General features: G+C 48.3%; 2 protein-coding genes across 3 annotated transcripts in view; one reads left to right on the top strand and one right to left on the bottom strand.

Annotated features, from left to right (window-relative positions):
- Positions 1 to 4,742: 4,742 nt before the first annotated feature.
- Positions 4,743 to 17,313, top strand: LOC132448212 (collagen alpha-2(VI) chain-like). Of its 2 annotated transcripts, none has more exons than XM_060039317.1 (28): positions 4,743 to 4,939; positions 5,488 to 5,644; positions 6,232 to 6,842; positions 6,930 to 6,950; positions 7,058 to 7,123; positions 7,208 to 7,261; positions 7,426 to 7,470; positions 7,577 to 7,603; positions 7,688 to 7,714; positions 7,810 to 7,854; positions 7,938 to 7,991; positions 9,013 to 9,075; positions 9,769 to 9,831; positions 9,916 to 9,969; positions 10,107 to 10,142; positions 10,245 to 10,307; positions 11,879 to 11,941; positions 12,022 to 12,084; positions 12,245 to 12,307; positions 12,482 to 12,532; positions 12,624 to 12,722; positions 13,495 to 13,557; positions 13,826 to 13,861; positions 14,136 to 14,181; positions 14,262 to 14,414; positions 14,758 to 15,213; positions 15,482 to 15,520; positions 15,604 to 17,313. In XM_060039317.1, the coding sequence occupies exons 2-28, from the start codon at positions 5,497 to 5,499 to the stop codon at positions 16,194 to 16,196; spliced, it is 3,102 nt and encodes a 1,033-aa protein (XP_059895300.1). In that variant the 5' UTR covers positions 4,743 to 4,939; positions 5,488 to 5,496; the 3' UTR covers positions 16,197 to 17,313. The 2 variants fall into 2 exon arrangements, with proteins under 2 accessions (XP_059895300.1, XP_059895299.1); XM_060039316.1 differs by having other exon boundaries at positions 5,488 to 5,653.
- xrcc5 (X-ray repair complementing defective repair in Chinese hamster cells 5) overlaps positions 16,527 to 26,274 on the bottom strand; it is a 24,579-nt gene continuing 14,831 nt past the window's right edge. The window contains exons 14-21 of the mRNA XM_060039318.1: positions 24,520 to 24,716; positions 22,219 to 22,303; positions 18,321 to 18,390; positions 18,120 to 18,229; positions 17,398 to 17,494; positions 17,183 to 17,250; positions 16,990 to 17,067; positions 16,527 to 16,819 (exon numbers count right to left, since the gene is read on the bottom strand). Coding sequence (XP_059895301.1) covers positions 16,805 to 16,819; positions 16,990 to 17,067; positions 17,183 to 17,250; positions 17,398 to 17,494; positions 18,120 to 18,229; positions 18,321 to 18,390; positions 22,219 to 22,303; positions 24,520 to 24,716 — 720 coding nt within the window. The 3' untranslated portion in view covers positions 16,527 to 16,804. The remainder of the gene's footprint in view (positions 16,820 to 16,989; positions 17,068 to 17,182; positions 17,251 to 17,397; positions 17,495 to 18,119; positions 18,230 to 18,320; positions 18,391 to 22,218; positions 22,304 to 24,519; positions 24,717 to 26,274) is intronic.

The raw sequence follows: 26,274 nt of genomic DNA, 5'->3' as shown, positions 1-26,274 counted from the left end.
GAGGGAAACACAGGGAAACACACCAAAACACGACAGACCATGACAGCAATAGGCCTATGACGATTCTTGCGTACAAGAAAATAGGAAGTGTAAGAGGGGATGATTCTCGTAAGACTACAACCACTAGTCCCACCCCCCTCTAGGGGCTGGAACCCACTGACGCTACAGACCTAGAGCAGTGCCAGTGGGTGGGACTTCACCAGCAGAAACTAACATCCACAGCGTCTGAAGCTAAGCTAACAGAGGCTGTTGATAAATTGAAGTACAATGGCGGAGGCTACTGGATCTGACATAGAAGATGGCACCATGCAAAAGTTCACCATTTCGAAAGAAATACAAACGAGGACTACCGTATTTTCCGCACTATAACGCGCACCGGATTATAAGGAGCACCTTCAATGAATGGCCTATTTTAGAACTGTTTTCATATATAGGGCGCACCGGATTATAAGGCGCATAGAATAGAAGATACTGCAGTCAAACGTTTGACTGGGGTTGCGTTATGCATCGAATAGATGGAGCTGTGCTAAAGGGAATGTCAACAAAACAGTCAGATAAAGTCAAACTTTATTAAGCGTTCTGACAACTCTGTTCACTCCCATGGTAACGATGTTCAAACGTTAATGTGCATATTAACAATATCTCCCAGCCTTGTTCAGTTGTAAACACGTTAAAGAAACAGTCTGATACCGCTAATTCAAACATTAGTGCATAACTCAACATTGTTCAGTTACGTATAACACGTAAAGCTCACTTTTTCAGTTCATTCCCCGTCCACGAATCCCTCGAATTCTTCTTAAGTGTCCGAATTGAACAGTTGGGCGAGTACGGCATCCAACATGCCCGGCTCCCTCTCGTCATTATCCGAGTCAGTGTCGCTGTTGTTGCCTGGCAGTTCAGTGATTATTCCTGCCTTCGTGAAAGCTTGGACCACAGTTACTGTTATATCAGCCCAGACATCCACGATCCATTGGCAGATAGTGGCGTAAGTCGCCCGGCGCTGTCTCCCCGTCTTGGTGAACGTGTGTTCGCCTTCTAAGGCCCCGTCCACACGAAGCCGATTTTTTGGTGAGCTGGCGAATCCGGTGCCCGAAACCGCACATTTCTGAAACCACCCTCGGAGGTGGTTTCAAATCTATCCGGACCTATGCGGTATCGTGTTAGGATTCGTGTGGACGTCTGAGGCCCCGTTTACACGAAGGGAAAACGCAGATATTTCCACGCGGTTTGGCCTCTCATTTACACGAAAACGCCGGTCGGTGTACTGTTCGCCCTGTCGGGGCTTATTTTCCCGATAATGACCGGCGTTCTATACATTATCCCTTACATATATATTTAGCAGAGTAGGCCTAGTAACAAATGTGTACAAAGTTACATATGTATTAAAAAAAAAAGTCGGGTTGAAATCGGGCTCGGGCTCATAATTACGGTTAATGTGTCATCTGGGTTTGAAAACTCAACACCTTGTAAAAAAGGTTTTGCAACACTGAAAAAGAGATTATAGCCTGAAAAAAAAATTCAAACATCTGCAAACATGATTTTGTGTTCCATTTTATCTTCTTCATCATTTTCACAAACTTTCCCCAGCGCATTTGCAGAGTTTCAAATCTGACACTGTTCTAACAGTGTATTTCATTGTTTCCCGGTTTTGAAACCTTGTAAAAGGGATTCTGCAAACAGGTGTTCATACATTGAGAAATTCGTTTTGAAAGGTTGAATATTTATTTTTAAAAACCTTTTTTAAAACCTTTTTTTAAAAACTTTTTAAAAAGTCATTGCTGACTTTTCAGCAATGACTTTTCTGAGATTTGACCACACAGGCGCAAGCTTTGAGTCACGTGATTATTGGCAGTGTTCTGTCGCGCATTCGTTTTGAAACTCCTGACAGTCAAAGGTCTGAAACCAAAGGGAAAAAAAAAACGTTCCTGGGGGCAGGACCATTTGGCTCTAAACCTATTGGTTGCTCTCTGCTGACGTACATTACAATCTCATGTGCCGTTAACCGTATCTCCGCGGTGGGTCTCCCGACCCTATGTTTCGCACCCAGTGCCTGTAGCACTTGGGAAATCTTTGTGTTTACCACACTGGCGTCCAAACGTACCAGTGAGGATAAGTCGTCTATCCTATCTCCCAGAACACGCACTCTATCTACTGCATCTGTGTCTTCAACACGATTGTTCTCCACATCATCGGCCAAACTTCGGAGCGTATCAATAATCTCCATTGGTGACCATGGACCTGACACATACGAACTAGAAGTGAACGTGAACAAGGAAATTACGAGACAGTGACGTAGTTCCCGCCCAGACGCTGATTGGCTGATACGTTTGCCACTTTGCATATTTACTTTTTGGAAAACGTTTTGGATTCCGTTTTGTAAAACGTTTTGGATTCCGTTTTGCCAAATCTTTTGCAAAGCGTTCGTTTTGCGGATTGAAATGTCATTTGAATATCTAAAAAAAAAATCAGTTCTGAAAAAATACATTGCAATGGTGTACATTTACACCATCACAAGTTTTTAAAAATAAATATTCAACCTTTCAAAACTTATTTCTCAATGTCTGAACACCTGTTTGCAGAATCCCATTTACAAGGTTTCAAAATCGGGAAACAATGAAATACACTGTGTGGCATCCCGCCACGGAGACCTCGGCCTGGACGGGCCCGGGGTACTGTAAAGGACTGGGTATACCACCCCCACCCACCAGCCGGCGACGGAGAGCAGCCCTTTCGGCTCCCCAATCAGGGTGATTGGGGGACACCTGGCCAAAAGCGGAGGAGCCATTTTAAAAGGAGGCACAGCACAGCACAGCACGGGGTCGGGTGCAGGAAGGAAGGGCTCGTGGCAGCGCGAGAGCCTAGAGGCCCACGGAGGCCCTAGAGACCGCGTCTCCTTCATTGTTTGTCTGATTTAAGTTGACTGTTAATAAATGCCTGCCATGGCTAAAACCCGAAGGCCAAGCGAGTTTTGTCCGTGGAACCCGGACAAAACCGGGTTACCACAACTGTTAGAACAGTGCCAGATTTGAAATTCTGCAAATGCGCTGTGAAAATTATGAAGAAGATTAAATGGAACACAAAATCACGTTTGCAGATGTCAGAATTTTTTTTTCAGGCTATAATCTCTTTTTTCAGTGTAGGAGTTTTCAAACCCAGACTTACAAGCCTTTGAAACTTTGTTTTTCAGGTTTGAATTATGGCAGGAAACTGGCTCCATAGTGCTCTTACATCTCTGGGACAAGATTTGTCTATGACGTTGTTGCTATAAACAATTGATAACCTATATCTCGGGAATCATAAAAAAGGTTGGGCAGATATGTAACTTCCATAAATTATCTGAAACATATTTTGAAGTTGTCCCAGAGCCTGGCTTTTGTTAACAACTGAAACATTGAAATTAAAGTCCTCATCTCTTTCTCTCACTTTCCCCGTCTATCTTTATCTTTATCTCTTATCTTTCTCTCTGAAACATGCAGACACACACACACACACACACACACACACACACACACACACACACACACACACACACACACACACACACACACACACACACACACACACACACACACACACACACACACACACACACACACACACACACACACACACACACACACACACACACACACACTGTTTGGGGGTTGTGTAAACAGCCGGGCCGTGTCTGCTCCGTTGGGAGGTCACGGAGTGTTTCCGAAGTGGGGCGGGCTGCTGCGTGGTAAACGGTATTCCACAGACACACCGCCCTTCTAAAGGCCTTTTTATGGTCCCACGTTCCCGCAACGCAATGACCACGCAAACGCTTCAACGCAGTCGTGAACGTTTATGTTCTGCGTCGGGTTCTAGTTAGCGGACCAATCGCAGCCGATGCTGCTGCGTCGCCTCGACTGAAGGTTACGATTTTTGGGAGGCGCACGTCTGGCCTTTCCGGGGGACGCAAGGACGGCGTCCGTAACCCCCTTGCGTTGCGGGAACGTGGAAACATAAAAAGCCCTTAACGCAGGCAGTGAGATGCACACAGCAGGCCGATGGCATTTGATGATACGATAGTTGATCTAGTTCTATAGCACCATGCTTTCCTTTCATTATAGGATAAATAGGCCTATATATAATTGTGTGATACATTTATTTATGTAAACATGTATATATATGTATATGTGTGTTGTTGGTATACATATTTATGCATGATGTGTTTATAGTGTAAATAATTAGAGAACAGAAGGGGCAGATGTGTGAGGTGTGATGGACCAGAGACACGCGAGCAGCAGTAGTTTACACTAGGCCTGGGCCCGGTCCATGTAAGGCAGTGAGGAGATTCATCAGAAAGCTGCTGGGCCTGGACTGGATCTACTGAGTCATATATGACTGATATATCTTTAGGTTTAACTTTTCTTGTGATATGAAATCCTTTAAAACATTCATTTAAAAAAGAAAATCCCCATCCAATATTAGTGTTAACATTGACAAATAGGATAAAGCTAAAAATACAGAAATAAGTAAATGCAAAGTAAAACATGTGCACTGTATCGAAGTCCGCCTCTGAAATTGAAGATCTGTCGCATCACACGCACATCACTTGATGAGCATTATGCACAATACAGAACCGTATCCTCTGTCAAATGCAAGAAATTACCTGTTTTAGCTCTCACAACAATTAAGACAGCAGCCTAGTGTGACTCCCAGTAGACATTCCCAGTATTAAGACATTCCCAGTATTAAGACATTCCCAGTAGGCCTATTATAAGACAGTCCCCTTATCCATTTAGGGCGCAGGGCCCGCGCATGCGCTCACGTGTCTGAGCGCAGATCTAAAGCAGCGCTGTTAAACCCTGATGTGTTGTCCGGTAGAGATGCCTCTCCCCACAGATCATTAAATACATTTCCTTCCATTTCCAAACGTTGCAGGTAAACTAAACGTTTACTGTCGCCTGGATCGGTGAGTTTTTCCTCTTTCTAATTGAAATCTTGCGTGGTGTAAGTTGCATGTTGCCTTGTTTGGGTTGACATGTATGCAGGGTGTTTTTGACACAGGCCTATCTAAGTTTCCAAAGGTACCTACAGGTGATTACTGTTGTACTAAGTGAGCTGCATAGTTAGTGGGTTCTGTGTCTTTATAAGAAAAGGTACAGTAGGTCTAGTAAAGTGATGTGGCAAGAGAAATACAAAGAAAAGTTGTGTTCTTCTCTCATTGTTGAAATATGGTTATTGCCCTGCATTATATTATATAATGTTATGTAATATAACTTAATATAATATAACATAATTTAATATCATATAACATACTATAATGTTACATAATGTTCTTCTCTGATAGTTGGAAGATGGTACTTGCCCTGCTGTGTCTTCATGATGTAAACATTCACAGAGCTGAGACAGACCTTCTGAAGGCTCACGTGTTTGACAGCCGTTTCCTTTGCTAAAGGCAGAGCCTTCACGCTTAAAGCCTCAACCTCTCCCTGTCTGATTCCTCTTTTGCCTCCTCAGGGTGAGCGGATGATGGCTCTTATTTTAGCGTTTATCCTTTTGAGCCTTCTGAAAAATGCACTTCCACAAGATCTGAGCGAGCGAGGACCGAGACGAGGGGACTGGCCCGACCCGACCCTCCCTCCCGCACCATACCCGACCCCTCCGCCCAATAAAGGTTGTGAGAGTGAGTCAAGATGATGAAAGTTCAGGTGGACCTCGTTTCAGGTCCCGACACGCTTATCCACAGCTTCAGTCCATTGAATACTAACAGTGATAATGAATTGCAATACACACGCTACTAATGAGCGGTCAACGTTAAACCTGCACTATGTCACCTTTCTTATGCAGACTCCATTCAGATAGATCTGCACTAGAACCTTTATGAACATTGAAACACTCCCATCGATGAGTAAGTCCATCCAGGGAATCTCTTTATATAATCATTTTATTCTGGTCCATTGATTCCTCACAGTGGGAGAATATCAGCACTGACTGAGGCGCATACCATGTTACTTTATGTCCTGTCATGTCCAGAAAATAACAACAGAAAACAATTTGGGGTTTTGATAAGGGCATGGTAAAACATCCTGGATGTTGGCTTGGTTTCCGCAGTAAAGAGTCTTGACTCACGCTCACTTCATGATGTAGCTGTGACTCCCGCCACTAGAGGCTGCTGATGGGAGGGCGTACATAGTGCAGCTTTAATAATCTGTAGAGGTGCCCCCAGCATCCCGTTGATTCCCTCCTCGTCCTGTGGCACAGAGGTGGTGGACTGCCCCGTGCGGCTTTTCTTCACCATCGACACGTCGGAAAGCATCTCCCTGCAGGAGTCGCCCCCCGGGGTGCTGGTGGACAACATCAAGGAGTTCACCAAGCTGTTCGCCGAGCGGCTGACCGACGAGGAGTACCAGGGGGGCCGTGTGCGCCTCACCTGGTCGGTGGGTGGGCTGCACTACTCCCAGAGGCAGGTGGTGTTCAGCCACTTCTCCACCCGGCAGAGCTTCATCCGCAGCCTGAGCAGCATCAGCTACCTGGGCCGGGGCACCTTCACCGACTGCGCCCTGGGCAACATGACCTCGCTGATGACGCGCCACGCCGCGGACCAGAGGGCCGCGCTCTTCTCCGTGGTCATTACCGACGGCCATGTCACCGGGAGCCCGTGCGGCGGCATGAGGAGCAGCGCGGAGAAGGCCCGTGACCAAGGCATCAGGGTGTTCTCGGTGGCAGCCTCGCGGACGGTGGACGAGGCGGGGCTGAGGGAGATCGCCAGCCCCCCCGCTGAGGTGTACCGCGACGGCTACATCGCCGTGGACCTGGTGGACGGCCGGCCCCGCATCATGACCGACACCATCGACCGCATCCTCAAAGTCATGGTACTGGGGGCCTCAGGGGGGTCTCGGGGGGGCAGGACTCAGTAAGGGATTCGGGGGTTTCTAATGATCCACTCTGTTTGTTTTCAGAAACACCAAGCGTATCTGCAGGTAGGACAAGACAGCACCAGATTGAACCAGACTCCAGTCGTATTACACTTGATTCCATTGATCTAGTTCTGAATGATGCATGTGGTTGTGATTTCCTGATCTCGTAGTGCTACAAGGACTCCTGCCTGGAGACGCCTGGCAGCATGGGGCCAAAGGGGTACCGAGGTGCAAAGGTCAGAGCCGGCACTGCAAAAGGCTTTTCTTATTTCTTTCTCTTTATGCTTTAGCTTGAATCTCAACCCCTGTCTCACTCCTAGGGGAACAAGGGAGAAGGGGGTCACCCCGGTGGTAAAGGGGAGCAGGGCTATCAGGTAGGATCTCCCTTCGGTAGAACAGCTACACCCAGAGACAAAACCACGTCCTAATAAGAGGACATACACACGGAGAATATGACTAATACATGTACTATACAATATACAACACAATAGTAACATTCTACTTGGAACATGTGCTCATAACATATCGTCTCTGATAGGGCGATCCTGGAATCGAAGGACCAATTGGTCATCCTGGCTCCAAGGTGGGTCGTACAAGTTATTTTCCATTTGGCCTTCCTCTAGAAACGTTCATACGACCTCATCTGTCTCATTGTTCTCTCACTGATCTGCTGTTGTGTTCTCTCACAGGGAGAGATCGGGCTGATGGGAGACAGGGTAACATCTCAATAATATTCTGTATAATCTGTAAATACCCTGATCTATACTATTCCCCCTCACTGCTGTCTCCTTTGGTCACAGGGTGAGATTGGATACACAGGAGCAAAGGTCAGCAGCTCTTCTGATTGTTCCGTCTCTAGATATGTCCTAATACCATGTGAAACCTGTACCTCATTGTGTTGTGTCTGATGGTTTCTGGTCAGGGTTCTGGTGGAGCGGCTGGCAGGAATGGGACTGATGGATTCAAAGTAAGTCCCCCCCACACATTGGGTCCTCGATGATGTCGTGTTTGGCCGGACACTCAACATGTTTACTGCCTGCTTGATTTCAGGGCAAGACCGGGCGCATCGGAACCCCTGGCTGCCAGGGAGGGGCCGGGGATAAGGTGAGGTTGTGTGTCTCACTACCAGGGGACAAGGTGAGTGTGTGTGTGTCTTATTACCAGGGGACAAGGTGAGTGTGTGTCTCACTACCGGGGGACAAGGTAAGTGTATGTGTCTCACTACCAGGGGACAAGGTGAGTGTGTGTGTCTCACTACCAGGGGACAAGGTGAGTGTGTGTGTTTGTGTGTCTCACTACCAGGGGACAAGGTGAGTGTGTGTCTCACTACCATGGGACAAGTTGAGTGTGTGTGTGTGTCTCACTACCAGGAGACAAGGTGAGTGTATGTGTCTCACTACAAGGGGACAAGGTAAGTGTGTGTATGTGTCATACTACCAGGGGACAAGTTGAGTGTGTGTCTCACTACCAGGGGACAAGGTGAGTGTGTGTGTGTCTCACTACATGTGGTGTGTGTGTGTGTGTGTGTGTGTGTGTTTGTGTTTGTGACTGTGGTGTGTATGTCTGACTATGTGTGGTGTGTTTGTCTGACTACGTGCGGTGTGTGTGTGTCTGACAACGTGGGTTGTGTGTGTCTGACTATGTGTGGTGTGTGGATCTGACTGCATGTGGTGTGTGTGTGTGTGACTATGTCTGGTGTGTTGATCTGACTGTGTGTTGTGTGTGTGTGTGTGTGTGAGTGACTATGTGTGGTGTGTGTGTCTGACTACGCGTGGTGTGTGTCTGACTATGTGTGGTGTGTGGATCTGACTACTCCTCTCACAGCTGTAGGTTCACTGCTGTTGCATTGGGATTTTATGTTATGTTTTTAATTATTATTCCTGTTCAATACTATATATATATGTCGTTCAGTCTAGTCATTCAGCCTTTTATTTAATCTCAAATCCCCTGGAGAAGCAGTACTGATGTACCACCGTGTTAAAATACAGAGAATAACACTGATGGAGTAAAAGGGAACAGTGAATCAGTAGAAACAGCTTTGTGGTCACTGGCTTTCCTCCATAGGTCTTAAGGTGACTGTAACACTGCAGTGTACATAATAAGCAGCTTGTTGTGTTTCCTGAAGGGATCTGATGGTTTCCCTGGTGACTCGGGGGACTCTGGACCTGCAGGCCCACCAGGAGTGAAGGTCGGCACCTCGTCTATTTCAGAGTATTAGCGTGAAGGTAGATGTCTGTGATTGTCTCAGCAGGGTGCCCCGGGGAACAGAACCCTGAGGCCTTGTCTTGTTAATTTCCTTCTCAAGCGGTTGAGCAGAAGACTGTTCATCTGAAGGGACTTTCACTGTGGGCAACAAGATCATTATCCTGTCACTCCTTTCACTCAAGTAAAATGAGGACCAGCAGATCTGTGGCTCCGTAAAAAAGGATGTAACTGTTTATACAGTGTGGGACAAGCTCAGCTCGACTCCCAGGGAAATCCAGTGTTCATATTTCACCCTCAGTTGAATATTGTAATGCACTTTTAGAAGCTTTCACATCGATGCGCGTTGCTGCAAGCCAGCTGCTAACGCATTTTGTTCTTCCACATGATGCATCGTATTGTGAGAATGTGTTAGTTTAGTGTCAGTTTAGTAAGATCCTTCCAGGCTTTATGAGTATTAGTATTCATTTCTTATTGCTAATAAAACAGAACATAATTGTCTGGATGCTCAACACTTTTAACAAACAGCAACATATTTTTTCCACAGATCTCAAATAGTATACAAAATATTGTCATGCAAACACCGACACGTGACACACAGATACCAGTGTGCTGGCGCTCTTTAGTTCATCCACAGGTGTGTGCATACTGGTAACGTCTGCTGGTGGTCACATGACAGGGATCGACAGGCCGAGCGGGCAGAGCAGGACCCCCGGGACCAGGCGGAGAGCCAGGACCAAAGGTAGTCACCACCACGCCACAGGAACCAGCCACCAACACATCCTCCCCTCTGTCCTGATTAAACCTTGTTTTTGTTCCTTTGAAGGGCGACATGGGGAACCCTGGCTACCCAGGAGAGCCCGGAGACAAGGGGCCCGCGGTACGTTCAAATAGTCTCACTCATCCACAGTGACTCAGTGTGGCTGACCAGTGAGAAGCAGCTTCTGCTGGGGACCCGGGCTGACCGCTTGGTCTGACCATACTGTGTCTGATCTCCTCTCTCCTCTCCCCCTGCAGGGCAAAGGCGGAGCCCTGGGCCTGAAGGGAGAAACTGTACTCCTCCCTCCTAATCTCTAAGTATATCTGGATGTTCACCTTTCTTCATGTGGAGGTGTGACCTTGTTCTGAGAGTCTTGTTCGCTAAATGTCTTCTAGGGCAGGAGAGGGGACAGCGGTGTGAAGGGGGCACCTGGACTGGGGGGACTCAAGGGTGACAAGGTAAAGACACCTTATCTCTAGGTCTAAAGACACCTTATCTAAAGGTCTAAAGACACCTTATCCAAAGGTCTAAAGACACCTTATCTAAAGGTCTGAAGATTCCTTATCGAAAGGTCTAAAGCACCTTAGCTAAAGGTCTAAATACACCTTATCTAAAGGTCTAAAGCACCTTATCTAAAGGTCTAAAGACACCTTATCTAAAGGTCTAAAGAACCTTATCTAAAGGTCTAAAGCACCTTATCTAAAAGTCTAAAGACACCTTATATAAAGGTCTAAAGACTCCTTATATAAAGGTCTAAAGACTCCTTATCTAAAGGTCTAAAGACACCTTATCTTCATCTAAAGATCTAAAGACACCTTATCTAAAAGTCTAAAGACACTTTATCTAAAGGTCTAAAGACACCTTATCTAAAGGTCTAAAGACACCTTAACTAAAGGTCTAAAGCCCCTTATCTAAAGGTCTAAAGCCCCTTATCTAAAGGTCTAAAGCCCCTAAAGATCTAAAGCCACCATATCTAAAGGTCTAAAGACACCTTATCTCAAGGTCTACAGCACCTTATCTAAAGGTCTAAAGACACCTTATCTAAAGGTCTACAGCACCTTATCTAAAGGTCTAAAGACACCTTAACTAAAGGTCTAAAGCACCGTATCTAAAGGACTAAAGCACCTTATCTAAAGGTCTAAAGACACCTTATCTAAAGGTCTAAAGCACCTTAGCTAAAAGTCTAAAGACACCTTATATAAAGGTGTAAAGACTTCTTATCTAAAGGTCTAAAGACACCTTATCTTCATCTAAAGATCTAAAGACACCTTATCTAAAAGTCTAAAGACACTTTATCTAAAGGACTAAAGACACCTTATCTAAAGGTCTAAAGACACCTTAACTAAAGGTCTAAATCCACCTTATCTAAAAGTCTAAAGCACCTTATCTAAAGGTCTAAAGACACCTTATCTAAAGGTCTAAAGAACCTTATCTAAAGGTCTAAAGCACCTTATCTAAAGGTCTAAAGACACCTTATCTAAAGGTCTAAAGCACCGTATCTAAAGGACTAAAGCACCTTATCTAAAGGTCTATAGACACCTTATCTAATGTCTAGAGCAATGAGGGAACCGTCATCTATTTGACTGATAAAAACATAAGGTAGAGAATAGTCCTATTTCATTTGGAATCAACAAAATATTGATCTTAAGAAATTTGGAATGAGAGATTTGCAAACAAAAGGAGGAACTAAAACCAATCAGGTCGGTGTCTGAGGCAGACGGTTTGACTAAGAGGGGAGATCTCCCAGAGGATTCCTCCGTTCCACACAGAGCCAGAGTGGCTCTCCACTGAGCCCCTGCCCTGATCCGGGCGTTCCTTATAGAGCATCGTCTCACAAAGACTTTCTTTTTGCTTACAATGAATCGCACAGCTGCCATCGTGACATTCCCAAGCCACGCAAACAGAAGAGAGAGATATTCCACATAGTTCTCAGCAGAAGACCTATCTCTACGGCAACGCTGTAGAAAACAAAACTGTTCTGCTCCAAAGATAGATGGTCTGTTGATGATGTCATCTTGTAATCTTTAAGGGAGAACGAGGACCCGAGGGAGGCCGGGGCTTTACAGGAGAAGACGGATCCAAGGGGGCAAAGGTGCACAGGTTCATGTTAGCATAACCAGGATCTGAGACTACTCTTGTGTTGGGCTGACCTTTGACCTCTTTCCTTCCCAGGGGGACCTTGGCCTACCAGGACCGAGGGGGAAGTCGGGCCCCCAAGGGGACCCCGGAAACAACGTAAAACTCACCGTCTATAACTCACCGTTCATAACATTGATAAAGAATAAATATACAGTTGGTCACAGCCTCCAGACATAAACACAGCCCACCCGTCTGGACCACCCTGGAGGTCTGACCTCCTCACAGAGGACTGTTCCGTATCCCTGTTCCTCTGCAGGGCACCGCAGGACACCTGGGAGACGCCGGGCCGAGGGGGGACACCGGACCGCCGGGACCTAAGGTAGGTCTCTATTGAGGAACTCATTTAGGAGAGGAGAGCATGGACCCGAGATACTAATCCACCATATCTGAACTGGATCACGATTCAAATGGTTCATGTTTCATATGAAGGACGACATCAATGAGGTCTTGTTTCATAATGCTGACGCCGTTCTCTCTCCTCTCCCTCTGTAAGGGCGACCAAGGGAGAGACGGGTTCAACTACCCTGGGCCCAGAGGCCCCACGGTGAGGCCGCCCGCTGCTGTATGAAGGAGTCCATGTTGGTTTCTGTCTCTTATGACCTCATGGGGGATTAAATGTTCCGTGTCGTTGCCAGGGTGACCGGGGGGATCCAGGCAGGAGGGGGCCGAGGGGGAGCCGAGGAGACTGCGGAGCCAAGGGAGCCCAGGGAAACGCAGGAGGGCCGGGGGACCTGGTAAGTTCACAAGACCAGGAGGACCAGACCAAGACCAGGGAGACGCAGGAGGGCCGGGGGACCTGACCCCAGTCACCACGACCTAGGGGCTTCTGGTTGTCACCAGAGCACCCTACTCATTCAGCACACACCCTCCTGGTTTGGCAGTTTGAGTCCTGGCTGAAGGCTTGTGGGTTTGAACCCCACGTCTCCGGTCTACCAGTACCTTCCATGGAGCAAGACGTCCCCTAACTGCTCCTTCATTGTAGTTCCTAAGTGATGGATCAAATGTCCGCTTAGGATGAATGTGTGCTGAGTGAAGATGAGTTTGATCCAGGACAGGCCGTATGGTTCCTGGTCGTTGACCCCGTATGGTTCCTGGTCGTTGACCCCCTATGGTTCCTGGTCGTTGACCCCGTATGGTTCCTGGTCATTGACCCCGTATGTTTCCTGGTCGTTGACCCCGTATGGTTCCTGGTTGTTGACCCTGTATGTTTCCTGGTCATTGACCCCGTATGGTTCCTGGTTGTTGACCCCGTATGTTTCCTGGTCGTTGACCCCGTATGGTTCCTGGTTGTTGACCCAGAATGGTTCCTGGTCGTTGACCCCGTATGGTTCCTGGTGGTTCCTGGTTGTTGACAGGCCATATGGTTCCTGGCTGTGGGTCCTGGCTGTGGTTGCTGGTTGTGGTTCCTAGTTGTGGTTCCTGCTTGTGGTTCCTAGTTGTGGTTCCTGGTAGTGGTTCCTGCTTGTGGTGCCTGGTTGAGACCTGGTGAGGCTGCTGTTGTTTCAGGGCGAGGATGGGACGCTGGGTCAGCCCGGGAGCAGAGGACACCGCGGGGACGCCGGCCCGGACGTAAGACTACACCCTCCATCCCATAATAAGACCAGTTGGCGGTGGCGATGAACAATCAACAACACTCCCTGTCTTTGTGTGTCTCTTCGTTTGTGTGTGTGTGTCTTTGTGTGTGTGTGCATGTGTGTGTGCGTGCGGGGGTGGGTGTGTGCGTGTGTGTGTGTGTGCATGTGACTTTGTGTGTGTGTGCATGTGTGTGTGCGTGCGGGGGTGGGTTTGTGCGTGTGTGTGTGTGTGTGTGTGTCTGTCTTTGTGTGCGTGTGTGCAGGGTGGAGTTGGACCAGCGGGGGACCCTGGACTCACTGTGAGTGAACCTCTCTAAAGAACCTTGTGTTGTTCAGCAGTAGAGCCGTGATCAGCAGGGATTAAATCCAGATTAACAAAACAAAACCCAAAGTTTTTCAACTTCAATATCCACATGAGTTTTCGTCTTAGACTCATGAACAAATACTCCTTTTGTCTTAATCAGTTGTAGTCTTCAGCATAATTTCCTATCCATATCAATATCATCTATGACCTGGTATATAATATTGATTATGCCTGTCATCATAGTCACGTTAATGTTTCCCTCGCTGCAGGAGTGCGACGTGATGAGCTACATCAGAGAGACGTGTGGCTGTTGTGGTGAGTGGAGACGGAGTTAGAGGTCAGTAAAGGTCAAGGTTGATCCCTCCCACTCCCTGACGGCCCTGGTTCCTCCCCAGACTGTGAGAAGCGCTGCGGGGCCCTGGACATCGTGTTCGTCATCGACAGCTCCGAGAGCGTGGGGCTGGCCAACTTCACCCTGGAGAAGCACTTCGTCATCAACACCATCAACCGGCTTGGCTCCATGGCCAGCGACCCCGCCTCGCTCACCGGTACCGGCCCGTCTCCTTCAGACGCTTCCAGCCCTCACACACCATGCACCTCCTCCCAGAGAGAACCTTTTGGTTTCCTAAATATGTTCCCTTTAAAATGGGGGTTCAGAGTAAAGCGTCAACTTTTTAGACTCACACAATGTCAGGGTTGTTGTGACTATTTATTAGCACAACAGAACATTTTAGTAATATTAAGAGATAGATTTGAATGTGATGTTGAGAGTTGAGACCCTAGTCTAATCCACCTCATCCCACAGTCCGGACCCCGTAGTAACCCCTACTCTGATCCCCCTACAGTCCTGACCCGTAGTGAACCCTAGTCTGATCCCCCTCACCCCCCCAGGCACCCGTGTGGGCGTGGTCCAGTACAGCCACAACGGGACCTTCGAGGTGATCCAGCTCAGCGACCCCCACATCGACTCCATGGGCGCCTTCAAGACGGCTGTAAAGAACCTGCAGTGGATCGCGGGCGGCACCTTCACGCCCTCCGCATTGAAGTACGCCTACGACCACCTGATCCGGGACGGGCGCCGCGCCGGGGCCAGGGTCAACGTGGTGGTGGTGACGGACGGCCGCTTCGACCCCCGGGACGACGACGCCCTGCTGCCCTCCCTGTGCGGCACGGCGGGGGTGGAGGTCAACGCCATCGGCGTGGGTGACATGTTCGGCCAGGTGGAAGATGACGAGATCCTGGGCTCCATCACCTGCAATCGCAAGGACCGCGTCACCGGGATGAGACGGTTCGCCGACCTGGTGGCCGACGACTTCCTGACCTCCATGGAAACCGTGCTCTGCCCTGGTGAGATGTGTGTGTGTGTGTGTGTGTGTGTGTGTGTGTGTGTGTTTTTGGGGCTAGAGATTGAATGGTGAGTCCTAGCATCAGACCATTCAGGTCTGTTCACGTTGCTCTGGTTTTGAAGGCTAGTAGGCAGGGACAGTTGGAGAACTCGGCCCGTCCAGAAAGTCTAAGACAATGGATGACTGGACCGGACTCCAAGTGACCTAGCTGCCAATGCTGTCCGTAAAGAGCAGAGCCTTTATTCAGTCTATGCTGTTCCCTCCTCCAGACCCTGTGACCGTGTGCCCAGACCTGCCCTGCCGATCAGGTGAGTCACTCAGCCCGTCACACAGCGTCACTCAGGCAGCGCTTCATGTCCAGAGCTCTGATTGGTCCGGCGTACCCCTCCAGAGTCGGACGTGGCCCGCTGCGCCATGCGGCCTGTGGACATCGTCTTCCTATTGGATGGCTCCGAGCGGCTAGGCGAGGACAACTTCCGGCAGGTGCGGGCGTTCCTACAGGAGGTGGCGGGCACCCTGACGCTGGCGAAGGGCAAGACGGACCGCATGCGGGCACGCATGGCCCTGGTCCAGTTCGGCCGCGATGCCGAGAACCACACCGCCTTCCGGCTCACGCACAACCCCGCCCTCATCTCCGACGGCGTGGCCCGCATGCCTTACCTGGAGACCGCCTCGAGCGTGACACCCGCCATCCTGCACGCCATCAACAATGTCCTGTCGAGCGGTGGCGTGCGCCAGAGCCGGCGCAACAGCGAACTGTCCTTCGTGTTCCTCACCGACGGCGTGACGGACACGCAGAACCTTGACGAGGCCTTGAGCGCCATGCGCCGTGCGCAGGTGGTCTCCACGGTGATCGCCACAGGGAGTGACGTGGACCAGGACGTCCTGGTGACCCTGGCCATGGGCGACCAGGAGGCCGTCTTCAAGCCCTCCGACCTCTCTGAGCCCGGCTTCTTCAGCCGCTTCATCCAGTGGATCTGCTGAGGGATCCACGGGCTCATGTACTGCTGCTACTGTTTATCTAGCATTGTAGAGAGGAAACATGCTCACTAGGGGCCCTGCTATACACTCAGGGAATGAGTATGTCTCTTTTATCTTTATTATAGTGCTCCAGTGGTTTCAAACGGCAAGCACATCTCTTTGTTAGAGCCCTTCTTTTCAGACACTTTAAGCGCCAATCACCTAAGGCACCGATTTCACTTTTACGCTTAACTGATCGCCATAAACCATGTGCTAGACCCAAGTTGCGCCCTTTTCCTGTTTTGAGTTCTGAACAAGTTTTAATGGGGAAACATTAAAAGATCACTCCACACCTTCAACATTGAGAATCTTTATGCCTCGAGAAATAGGCCAAAACACACCAAAAAGAATTAGGATCAAGCAGACATTTCAACATCAAAAAGATACAAACAAAGAAGATGATGCCAACAGCACTAGTAGTGCAGTGGCTTGGAATGAGCCTTAACTCCGAGCATCTAAAGCCTAGTCTGGGTCTCGGGGTTGGGTTGGGGGACGGCTGGGAGGGGCTGGAGATCCACCTTCTCCGCATTCCTCCGTGAGGCACTTTAAAAGGCCCAGCCCTCGTCCTGCTCTCACATCATGTCCAGCTGCATGGGAACAGAGGAAACACATCTCTTAGGGGTCATTACTGAATGAATGAATGAATGTCTGCACAAGGCGTAGTAACATGACCCATCTCGTCAAATACGAGCATGGAGGTTGGTTTTCTACGGCCCCTGCTGGTAGCGTGAGAGAGGTGTCTGTCCGGGCCCCTTACCAGGTCATCCACGTCCCCGGGGTCCTCCACTGCAGGAGCCACGTCCGCAGCCTCCCTCCGCTCCTGGGCGACCAGGAACTGGCCCAAACAAACGGCATGTGAGAAAGACTCTGCATCCATAACCTCTGAACTGCACTCATAGGAACAACAAGGGCTTCTTCAGCCAAGAGGGGATCTGGCCACGGGTGATTACCTGCTGGGCTTCTTGTTTGGAGAAAGTGCTTCCTTCCACCTCGTCTTTGCTGATCAGAGTGATGGCGTCTGTCAAAATAATGAATTAAGAGATTGATCACTACACAATAAAACGTACTGTTATTCCAAGAAGAGTATACGTTTACTTTTTTAAACCAAAGATCCTGTCCAGGGGGGAAGGAGGTGATCTGGCCCCCACCCAGGTATGGAGCCCACCTTGAACCAGCAGGTCCCAGAAGATGGCCAGACCTCTGGAGGGAATGCTCCTCTTCAGCGACTGGAGGTAGCCGTTGTACAGGTCAGCGTTCCCCAGCTGAACACACACACCACATCCATTATCCAGAAACGCATGCAAATGCACACACACACTAATGATGTCTCTATTTTTTTGAAGGGAAGGTCGTTTTTTTTCAATGAAGATGACATTAAATGAATCAGAAATACAGTCCAGACATTGTTAAGGTGGTAAATGACTATTCTAGCTGGAAACTGCAGATTTTTTGTAGAATATCTACATCCTCTGTACACACAAGTGTCCAGAGGCCCATTTACAGCAACCATCACTCCTGTTTTCCCAATGGTACATTGCTAATTATGTTAAAAGGCTAATTGATGATTAGAAAACCCTGCAATTATGTCAGCACAGCTGAGAACTTGAATTTGTCTGGGTGACCCCAAACTTTTGAACTGTAGTGTACGCACAGATGACAAGAATACAGTGATCAGTTACACTAACCCCAAATAAGAGTTGTGTAAAACAAAATGGAGGCCTCAGGAATGTTCTGACAGCTGGCTGTATTCCACTCTCGGGCCATAATGATGGAGCTAATGTTGAATGTTGCTTAAGACTGATTCACGTTGGCCCCCGGCCCAAACAAGTGAACTCCCCCCCCCCCCGCCTTAAGACCCAGCATCCATCAAACTGAGTGTTTGTTTACCTTCACCGACTCCTCTCGGAAGGCCTGGACGCAGGTGATGCACTTCATGTAGTAGGCTGTTTTCTTGTTACCCAGCAACTGTTCTATCCGGTGAGTCAGCTGCTGGCAGGCTGGGCGGGAAACAGAGACACAGAGACAGAGTGAGTGCAGCTGAACGGCCTGCTGGGTAATGTGAGGGAGACGTGGAGAGGAGCGGCTCACCCTCTCCGAATGGGAGGCTCTTCAACTTCACCAGACAGCGGTAGTCTCTGGCGGGGGTCACACTGCCCACCTGGGGACACAGGACCACGACCACTTAGTTAACATTCACATCCATGTCTCTTCTTTTCTTGGATTTATTTTTGAAGGTTTTTTCCTTTTTTATTAAAGATTAAAACAGGAAGGTGTGGGAGGGAGAGGGTAAGACATGCAGACCACGGGCAGGAATTTAACCCTGGTCGCTGCGGTAAGGCCTGGGTCTTAATGGTACACGCTCTACCCGGTGAACCACCGGTGCGCCCTAAATTATTTGTTTTCTACCTCCCTAAAAATTGCATTTCAACCCACTATCCCGTTTTCTGAGTGTCTGTGAACGGCCTGAAGCCCATCCCAGTCCGTTACAACAGTCACAACTCTCACTACGACTGGCTTCATCCCAGATGACCCCATGACACTCCGCCCACATCGGCCCTGCCCCCCCAGCATCCTGTTATGGTTGGGCTGCGAGACATGAAGGGAGTGAGACACACTCAGAGTGCTGTTTAGGTTGTCCTGAGTGCATTCCTTTAAACAAGCAGCCCATGGTACATGATGTAATCTAGAGCCACACCGTGATTCACAGGCTCTGCCCCGCGGCCCCCAGCCGGGACCTACCCCTCAAGACAAGGTTCAACTGGCCCCCAGCCGGGACCGACCCCTCAGGACAAGGTTCAACTGGCCCCCAGCCGGGACCGACCCCTCAGGACAAGGTTCAACTGGCCCCCAGCCAGGACCGACCCCTCAGGACAAGGTTCAACTGGCCCCCAGCCGGGACCGACCCCTCAGGACAAGGTTCAACTGGCCCCCAGCCAGGACCGACCCCTCAGGACAAGGTTCAACTGGCCCCCAGCCAGGACCGACCCCTCAGGACAAGGTTCAACTGGCCCCCAGCCGGGACCGACCCCTCAGGACAAGGTTCAACTGGCCCCCAGCCAGGACCGACCCCTCAGGACAAGGTTCAACTGGCTAATGTGTACTTGGTCAAATATGTGTACTTGGTGATATATGTTTACTTGGTAATATATGTGTACATGGTAATATATGTGTACATATGTACTTGGTAATATATGTGTACTTGGTAATATATGTGTTAAAGGTCCCATGACATGAAAATCTCACTTTATCAGGTTTTCTAACATAAATATGAGTTCCCCTAGCCTGCCTATGGTTCCCCAATGGCTAAAACTTGCGTTTGGTGTAAAACGAGCACTAGCTGTTCTGCTCGCCTTTGAAAAAACGGAGGCTCAAGTGAGCTGATTTGGAATGTCTGTATTCATGACGTCATCAGGAATCTCAGCTCCTCCCCTTACTCTGCCTGGCCCGCCCAGAGACGTTGGCCCGCCAATGAGACTCGAACGTGTGAGCGCCACAAGTGTGTGTGTGTGTGTGTGTGTGTGTGTGTGTGTGTGTGTGAATACACACACTGTAACGCAAGTGTTTCTTGTCGGTTCTTTGACGTGTCTTGTATTTTCACAAAGAGACTGTTGTGGGGGTTATCTGAGCCATGGTTGAGAAGGAATTGGGGGAAAGGAACTTTGGCTTTGACTGGCTGAAGTACATGAACTGCGACATGCCGTCGGTTGCCGCGAGGCACCATCGCCCGGCAGCGGGCAGCCGGCAGCAGGCAGCGCCCGGTTCAGTCGACTTCAGGTTGATGTGAAAGTGGAAGAACCAGAGACGTCGCAGAACCCGACAAAGTCGTTTGTGATTCATAATATCGTCTGGAGGCGCACACAGCTTTTGGCCGTGATAATATGTATTAAATGATATAGATTTCTATGTATTATATGATATTATTTAGATATAGAGCTCCAGGACTGTAACGCAAGTGTTGTACACTTCCTTATTATTTGGATAACCGTTCTGCTTTTGGCGTTATGGCGCATAACACGTCGGACTCTCGTCTCTGGTATTTCTACAACGAGACGCGTATTGGGGGTTATCTCAGCCATGGTTGAGAAGGAATTGGGGGAAAGGAACTTTGGCTTTGACTGGCTGAAGTACATGAACTGCGTCATGCCGCCGGTTGCCGCGAGGCACCGTCGCCCGGCAGCGGGCAGCGGGCAGCAGGCAGCGCGCGGTTCAGTCGACTTCAGGTTGATGTGAAAGTGGAAGAATCAGAGACGTCGCAGAACCCGACAAAGTCGTTTGTGATTCATTATATCGTCTGGAGGCACACACAGCTTTTGGCCGTGATAATATGTATTAAATGATATAGATTTCTATGTATTATATGATATTATTTAGATATAGAGCTCCAGGACTGTAACGCAAGTGTTGTACACTTCCTTATTATTTGGATAACCGTTCTGCTTTTGGCGTTATGGCGCATAACACGTCGGACTCTCGTCTCTGGTATTTCTACAACGAGACGCGTATTGGGGGTTATCTCAGCCATGGTTGAGAAGGAATTGGGGGAAAGGAACTTTGGCTTTGACTGGCTGAAGTACATGAACTGCGTCATGCCGCCGGTTGCCGCGAGGCACCATCGCCCGGCAGCGGGCAGCCGGCAGCAGGCAGCGCGCGGTTCAGTCGACTTCAGGTTGATGTGAAAGTGGAAGAACCAGAGACGTCGCAGAACCCGACAAAGTCGTTTGTGATTCATTATATCGTCTGGAGGCGCACACAGCTTTTGGCCGTGATAATATGTATTAAATGATATAGATTTCTATGTATTATATGATATTATTTAGATATAGAGCTCCAGGACTGTAACGCAAGTGTTGTACACTTCCTTGTTATTTGGATAACCGTTCTGTCGGACTCTCGTCTCTGGTATTTCTACAACGAGACTCGTATTGGGGGTTATCTCAGCCAAGGTTGAGAATGAATTGGGGGGAAGGAACTTTGGCTTTGACTCCCTCAAGAACATGAACCACGACATGGAGGAGAAAGGGATTGTTGGCGGCGAATGTCTCCAGCTTGAGACCCGCTGAGGGACCACCGCCGGAGGCGGAGGTGCCTAAGCGCTGCCCGGCAACGATCCCTTTCTCCTCCTTGTCGCGGTTCAGTCTACTTCACATTGATGAGGACGTTGAAGAACCAGGAACGTCGGAGAACCCAACGTGGTCGTTTGAGATTCATAATATCAGCTCACACAGCTTTTGGCCGTTATAATATATATTATATGATATAGATATCTATGTAGGCTATATGATAATATTTAGATATAGAGCTCCAGGACTCCCGTGTGTTCTAGAATAATTACAGAACACGGCTAAAGGCTGTGTGCGCCTCGCCATTGCGATACATCCACTGTAAACAGAGCGCATGGTACCGTGGCTGCAAGCTGCTCAGGGCCACACCCCCACCCTCCTCCTTGACCCGCCTCGCTCCTCCTCATTTGCATTATAGCTACAGACACCAAAACAGCACATTTGGGGGAAGCTCAATGTGCGACTGGCTCGGAGTGGCTGTAACGACGGCTGAATTTCGGGAACGTCTTTGAATACTGTGTTAGTTGCCCACTAATACCTATATTAAAGAATACATAAAATAGCATGTCATGGGACCTTTAATGTGTAAATGTTAATATATGTGTACATGGTAATATATGTGTACTTGTCATTATATGTATACTTGGTAATATATGTGTACTTGGTAATATATGTGTACTTGGTGATATATGTTGTGGTCATCTGAATCAGTGTTTCAAGTGTCTCCTGAATGTCTTCTGGGGTTCAAAGCGTTCGTTGGGTGCCTCCCTCCACAGGACCAGGACCTTATGCGACCCGGTCCTCCAGCACCCCTTAGCCCTCCACAGGACCATGACCTCATGAGACCTGGTCCTCCAGCGCCTCTTAGCCCTCCACAGGACCCGGACCTCATGAGACCCGGTCATCTAGCGCCCCCTAGCTCTCACCGAGGTCACGGTTCCTTCTGAGATGTCTGCCAGGTTGAAGTCCTTCTCATCCTCCCGGCTCCTCTTGGCATCAGGCTCCTCTGGCCTGAGGTACAAGGAAACAAGACCAGGGAACAAGTCAGAGACCAGGAAACAAGACCAGGAAACAAGTCAGGTACCAGGAAACAAGTAAGGGACCAGGAAACAAGACCAGGAAACAAGTCAGGGACCAAGAAACAAGACCAGGAAACAAGTAAGGGACCAGGAAACAAGTCAGAGACCAGGAAACAAGACCAGGAAACAAGTCAGAGACCAGGAAACAAGTCAGGGACCAGGAAACAAGACCAGGAAACAAGTAAGGGACCAGGAAACAAGTCAGAGACCAGGAAACAAGACCAGGAAACAAGTCAGGGACCAGGAAACAAGTAAGAGACCAAGAAACAAGTCAGGGACCAGGAAACAAGTCAGGGACCTTGAAACAAGTCTGAATATCCCAAATAAAATTTCCTAACTTTAGGATGACCCATCAGCTCTCCTAACTAGCGAGATGGCAGCTCTTTTATTACATGTAGCGCAGCAAAATTGAAAAAAATGATCTTAACTTAGCACTTAAGATAGGAAGTTTCTGTAATACGGGCCCAGGGAACAATTCAGAGTCCAGGAAACAAAGTCAGGGACCAGCAAACAAGTTAGAGACAAAGAAACAAGTCAGAGACCAGGAAACACGTCAGGGACCAGGAACAAAGGACCGAAACAAGTCAGTGGTGAGGAAACAAGGACCAGAAGAATAGGAACCGAAACAAGTCTGGGACCAGTAAACAAGGGACAAGGAAAGAAGTCAGGGACCAGGAAACAAGTCAGAGACTAGGAAACAAGTCAGGGACCAGGAAACAAGGACCAGGAAATAAGGGAAAAGGAGACAAGGGACCAGGAAACAACTCAGGGACCAGGAAACATGTCAGGGACCAGGAAACATGTCAGGGACCAAGAAACAAGGGACCAGGAAACAAGTCAGGGGGCAGGAAACAAGGCAGGGACAAGGGATCAGGAAACAAGTCGAAAACCAAAAAACAAGGGAGCAGGAAACAAGTCAGAGACCAGGAAACAAGTCAGAGACCAGGTAACAAGTCAGAGACCAGGTAACAAGGGACAAGAGAACAAGTCATGGACCAGGAAACAAGTCAGAGACCAGGAAACAAGTTAGATACCAGGAAACAAGGGACCAGGAAACAAGTCAGGGACCAGGAAACAAGTCAGGGTACAGGAAACAAGTCAGGGACCAAGAAACAAGTCAGGGAACAGGAAACCAGGGACCAGGAAACAAGGGACACGGCACCAGGAAAAAATCAAAGGACCAGGAAACAAGTCAGGGACCAGGAAACACGTCAGGGACCGGGAAACAAGACCAGGAAAACAAGTCAGGGACCAGGAAACACGTCAGGGACCAGGAAACAAGGTACCAGGGAAGAAGTCAGGGACCAGGAAACAAGGGACAAGGAAACAAGGGACCAGGAAAAAATCCAGGGACCAGGAAAAAATCAAGGGACCAGGAAACCTGGTACATTCATTCTTATCCTAAGAACCTGGCCGTTCATTCTTATCCTAAAATACACATAATAAAAATGTAACTAATTTACATTGTATCAATATAGCACATTTCACATAGTGTTAAAAATCCCTAAATTACAAACAAATTGTTCAAATGGTCAGATGACCCCATGCCTGACCTTGAGGTCTCCACCATGACCCCCAGGACCAGGAGACAAGGGACCGAAACAGGTCAGGGAACAGGGAACAAGGACCAGAAGACAAGGGACCGAAACAAGTCAGGGACCAGGAAACAAGGGACCAGGAAACAAGTCAGAGACCAGGAAACAAGTCAGGGACCAGGAAGCAAGTCAGAGACAAGGAAACAAGTCAGGGACCAGGAAACAAGGGACCAGAAAACAAGTCAGGAACCAGGATACAAGTCAGGGAACAGGAAACAAGGACCAGGAGATAAGGGACCGAAACAAGTCAGTGACCAGGAAACCAGGGACCAGGAAACAAGGAACAAGGAGACAAGGGACCAGGAAACAAGTCAGGGACCGGGAAACAAGTCAGGGACCGGGTACAGTCAGGGGCCGTTCATTCTTATCCTAAAATACATATAATAAAAATGTAATTAATTAACATTGTATCAATATAGCACATTTCACATAGTGTTAACAATCCCTGAATTACAAACAAATTGTTCAAATGGTCAGATGACCCCATAACCCCATGCCTGACCTGGAGGTCTCCACCATGACCCCCAGCCTGACCTGGAAGAATCACACTCACCCTCTGCCAAAGATCTGGGAGCTGGTCTTCAATTGCTTCTTCTTCTCCACCTGCTTCAGGGGGAAGCTCTTCTTCAGCTCCTCCAGCGGCGCCTGGCAGCACGCTGCCACCGCTAGGGGGCGCTGGAGAGCTGCCTGCAGCCAGGGCTCGATGGAGGGCAGGGGGGAGTCAGGGTGCACCGCACGGTGGTGCAGACACTACAAAGAGACGCATCATGTCAGGAGTCAGGGGGCACCTAAAACACCTTTATTAATCCCATCTGGATTAAAGGATTTTTGTAATACATCAGGTTTAAATGACTTTATTAATCCTGGTTTAAAGGTCTTTATAAAAATGGTTTAAAGGACTTTATTAATCCAGTTGGTTAAGGTTTAGAGGATTTTATTAATCCCGGACTAAAGGACTTTATTATTCCAGCTGGTTTAAGGACTTTATTAATCCTGGTTTAAGGGATTTTATTAATCCCGGTCTAAAGGGCATTATTAATCCAGCTGGTTTAAAAAGGACTTTATTAATCCCAGATGGTTTAAAGGACTTTATTAATCCTGGTTTAAAGGACTTTATTAAACCAGCTGGTTTAGAGCACTTTATTATCCCAGTTGCTGTCCCCCCTCCTGCCAACCCAACTCCGTTGTGATTGGTTACCTTCCTTGAAGCGCGTGCGTGGGCAGATTTGACCAGGCATATGGGGGCGCGGCAGGAGTGCCTCTACGTAGATGATTTCCCGGAAATGTGAACAAGTGAATCGCAAACGTTGTCCCGAGTGTTTAGCGCTCTGCACAGCCACCCCAGACTATCAGCAGGGAATATGTCGAAATGCATGTACGTCATTATTTGACACTTTAGTATGGTTAAACATGACTATCAATCATTATCACAACGTTTATAGGTCATAAAAGTCGAAAAAGCATAATAGGTCCCCTTTAATAAGATGCAACCTTATCCTTTCTGTTATCGATTATATATATATAAAGACAAATGTGCTCCTGGTGATTATTTTCCACATGAAACTTAATATACAATATATATATATACACAAGTAAGGGTTGTATATTTGTAATTGTAGTGGGTTACATTTCAACAGCAGAGGAGCATAAGGTGTTGTTAAGCGCATGTTGTCTCTCTCTGTTCCCCAGCCCACTGCTTACTGGCAGGAAGCAGAATAGACACGGTGCAAACTCTGAAAATCCCCTCATTCTCAAAATGTTATAAAGATCACTAAAGGCGCTAACATTGTTTCTTTACCTTTGTAGCACAAATGCTCGTAAATCATCATGCCGAGGTTAAGTAGCATAGTCTGCTAACACGGTAGGCTACTGTAGCCTAATTTAGATTGAGGCAATTAAGAAAGACGACGATTCCCAGGCTTTATACTCTGTAACAGAACCTGTACCATATATCCAACTATATATGTATTGTATATATCAATTTATACAACGGGTGGCTTGAATCCAGCGATCTGATTGGTTCCTAACTGTTGTATAATGAGCGTATACATAACTGCTATGACGCCCAATCATTTTGTGAAAGTTTGCATATCACTCTGCGCCTGGAAGTAGAAACAGTTACAAAGTAAAAAATATGTTGAATGATGGAGAGGGTGTAAATGTTGTTACTCCGGGTGTGAGCAAGGCGATGGAGAGACTAACGAAAGCTTAGGCACACGGCGAGTGAACTGCTCCATAGGATAAATTGCCGGCAAACCGCTCTATCGGAGCCTTCTCTCGGAGGGACGCTAAAGTGTGTTGCATAGTG

This window comes from Gadus macrocephalus, chromosome 20 (assembly GCF_031168955.1).
Source record: "Gadus macrocephalus chromosome 20, ASM3116895v1".
In the NCBI taxonomy this organism is placed as follows: domain Eukaryota; kingdom Metazoa; phylum Chordata; class Actinopteri; order Gadiformes; family Gadidae; genus Gadus; species Gadus macrocephalus.
Note: the sequence above shows the minus strand (reverse complement) of the source record. Positions and strands in the feature narration are given on the sequence as shown.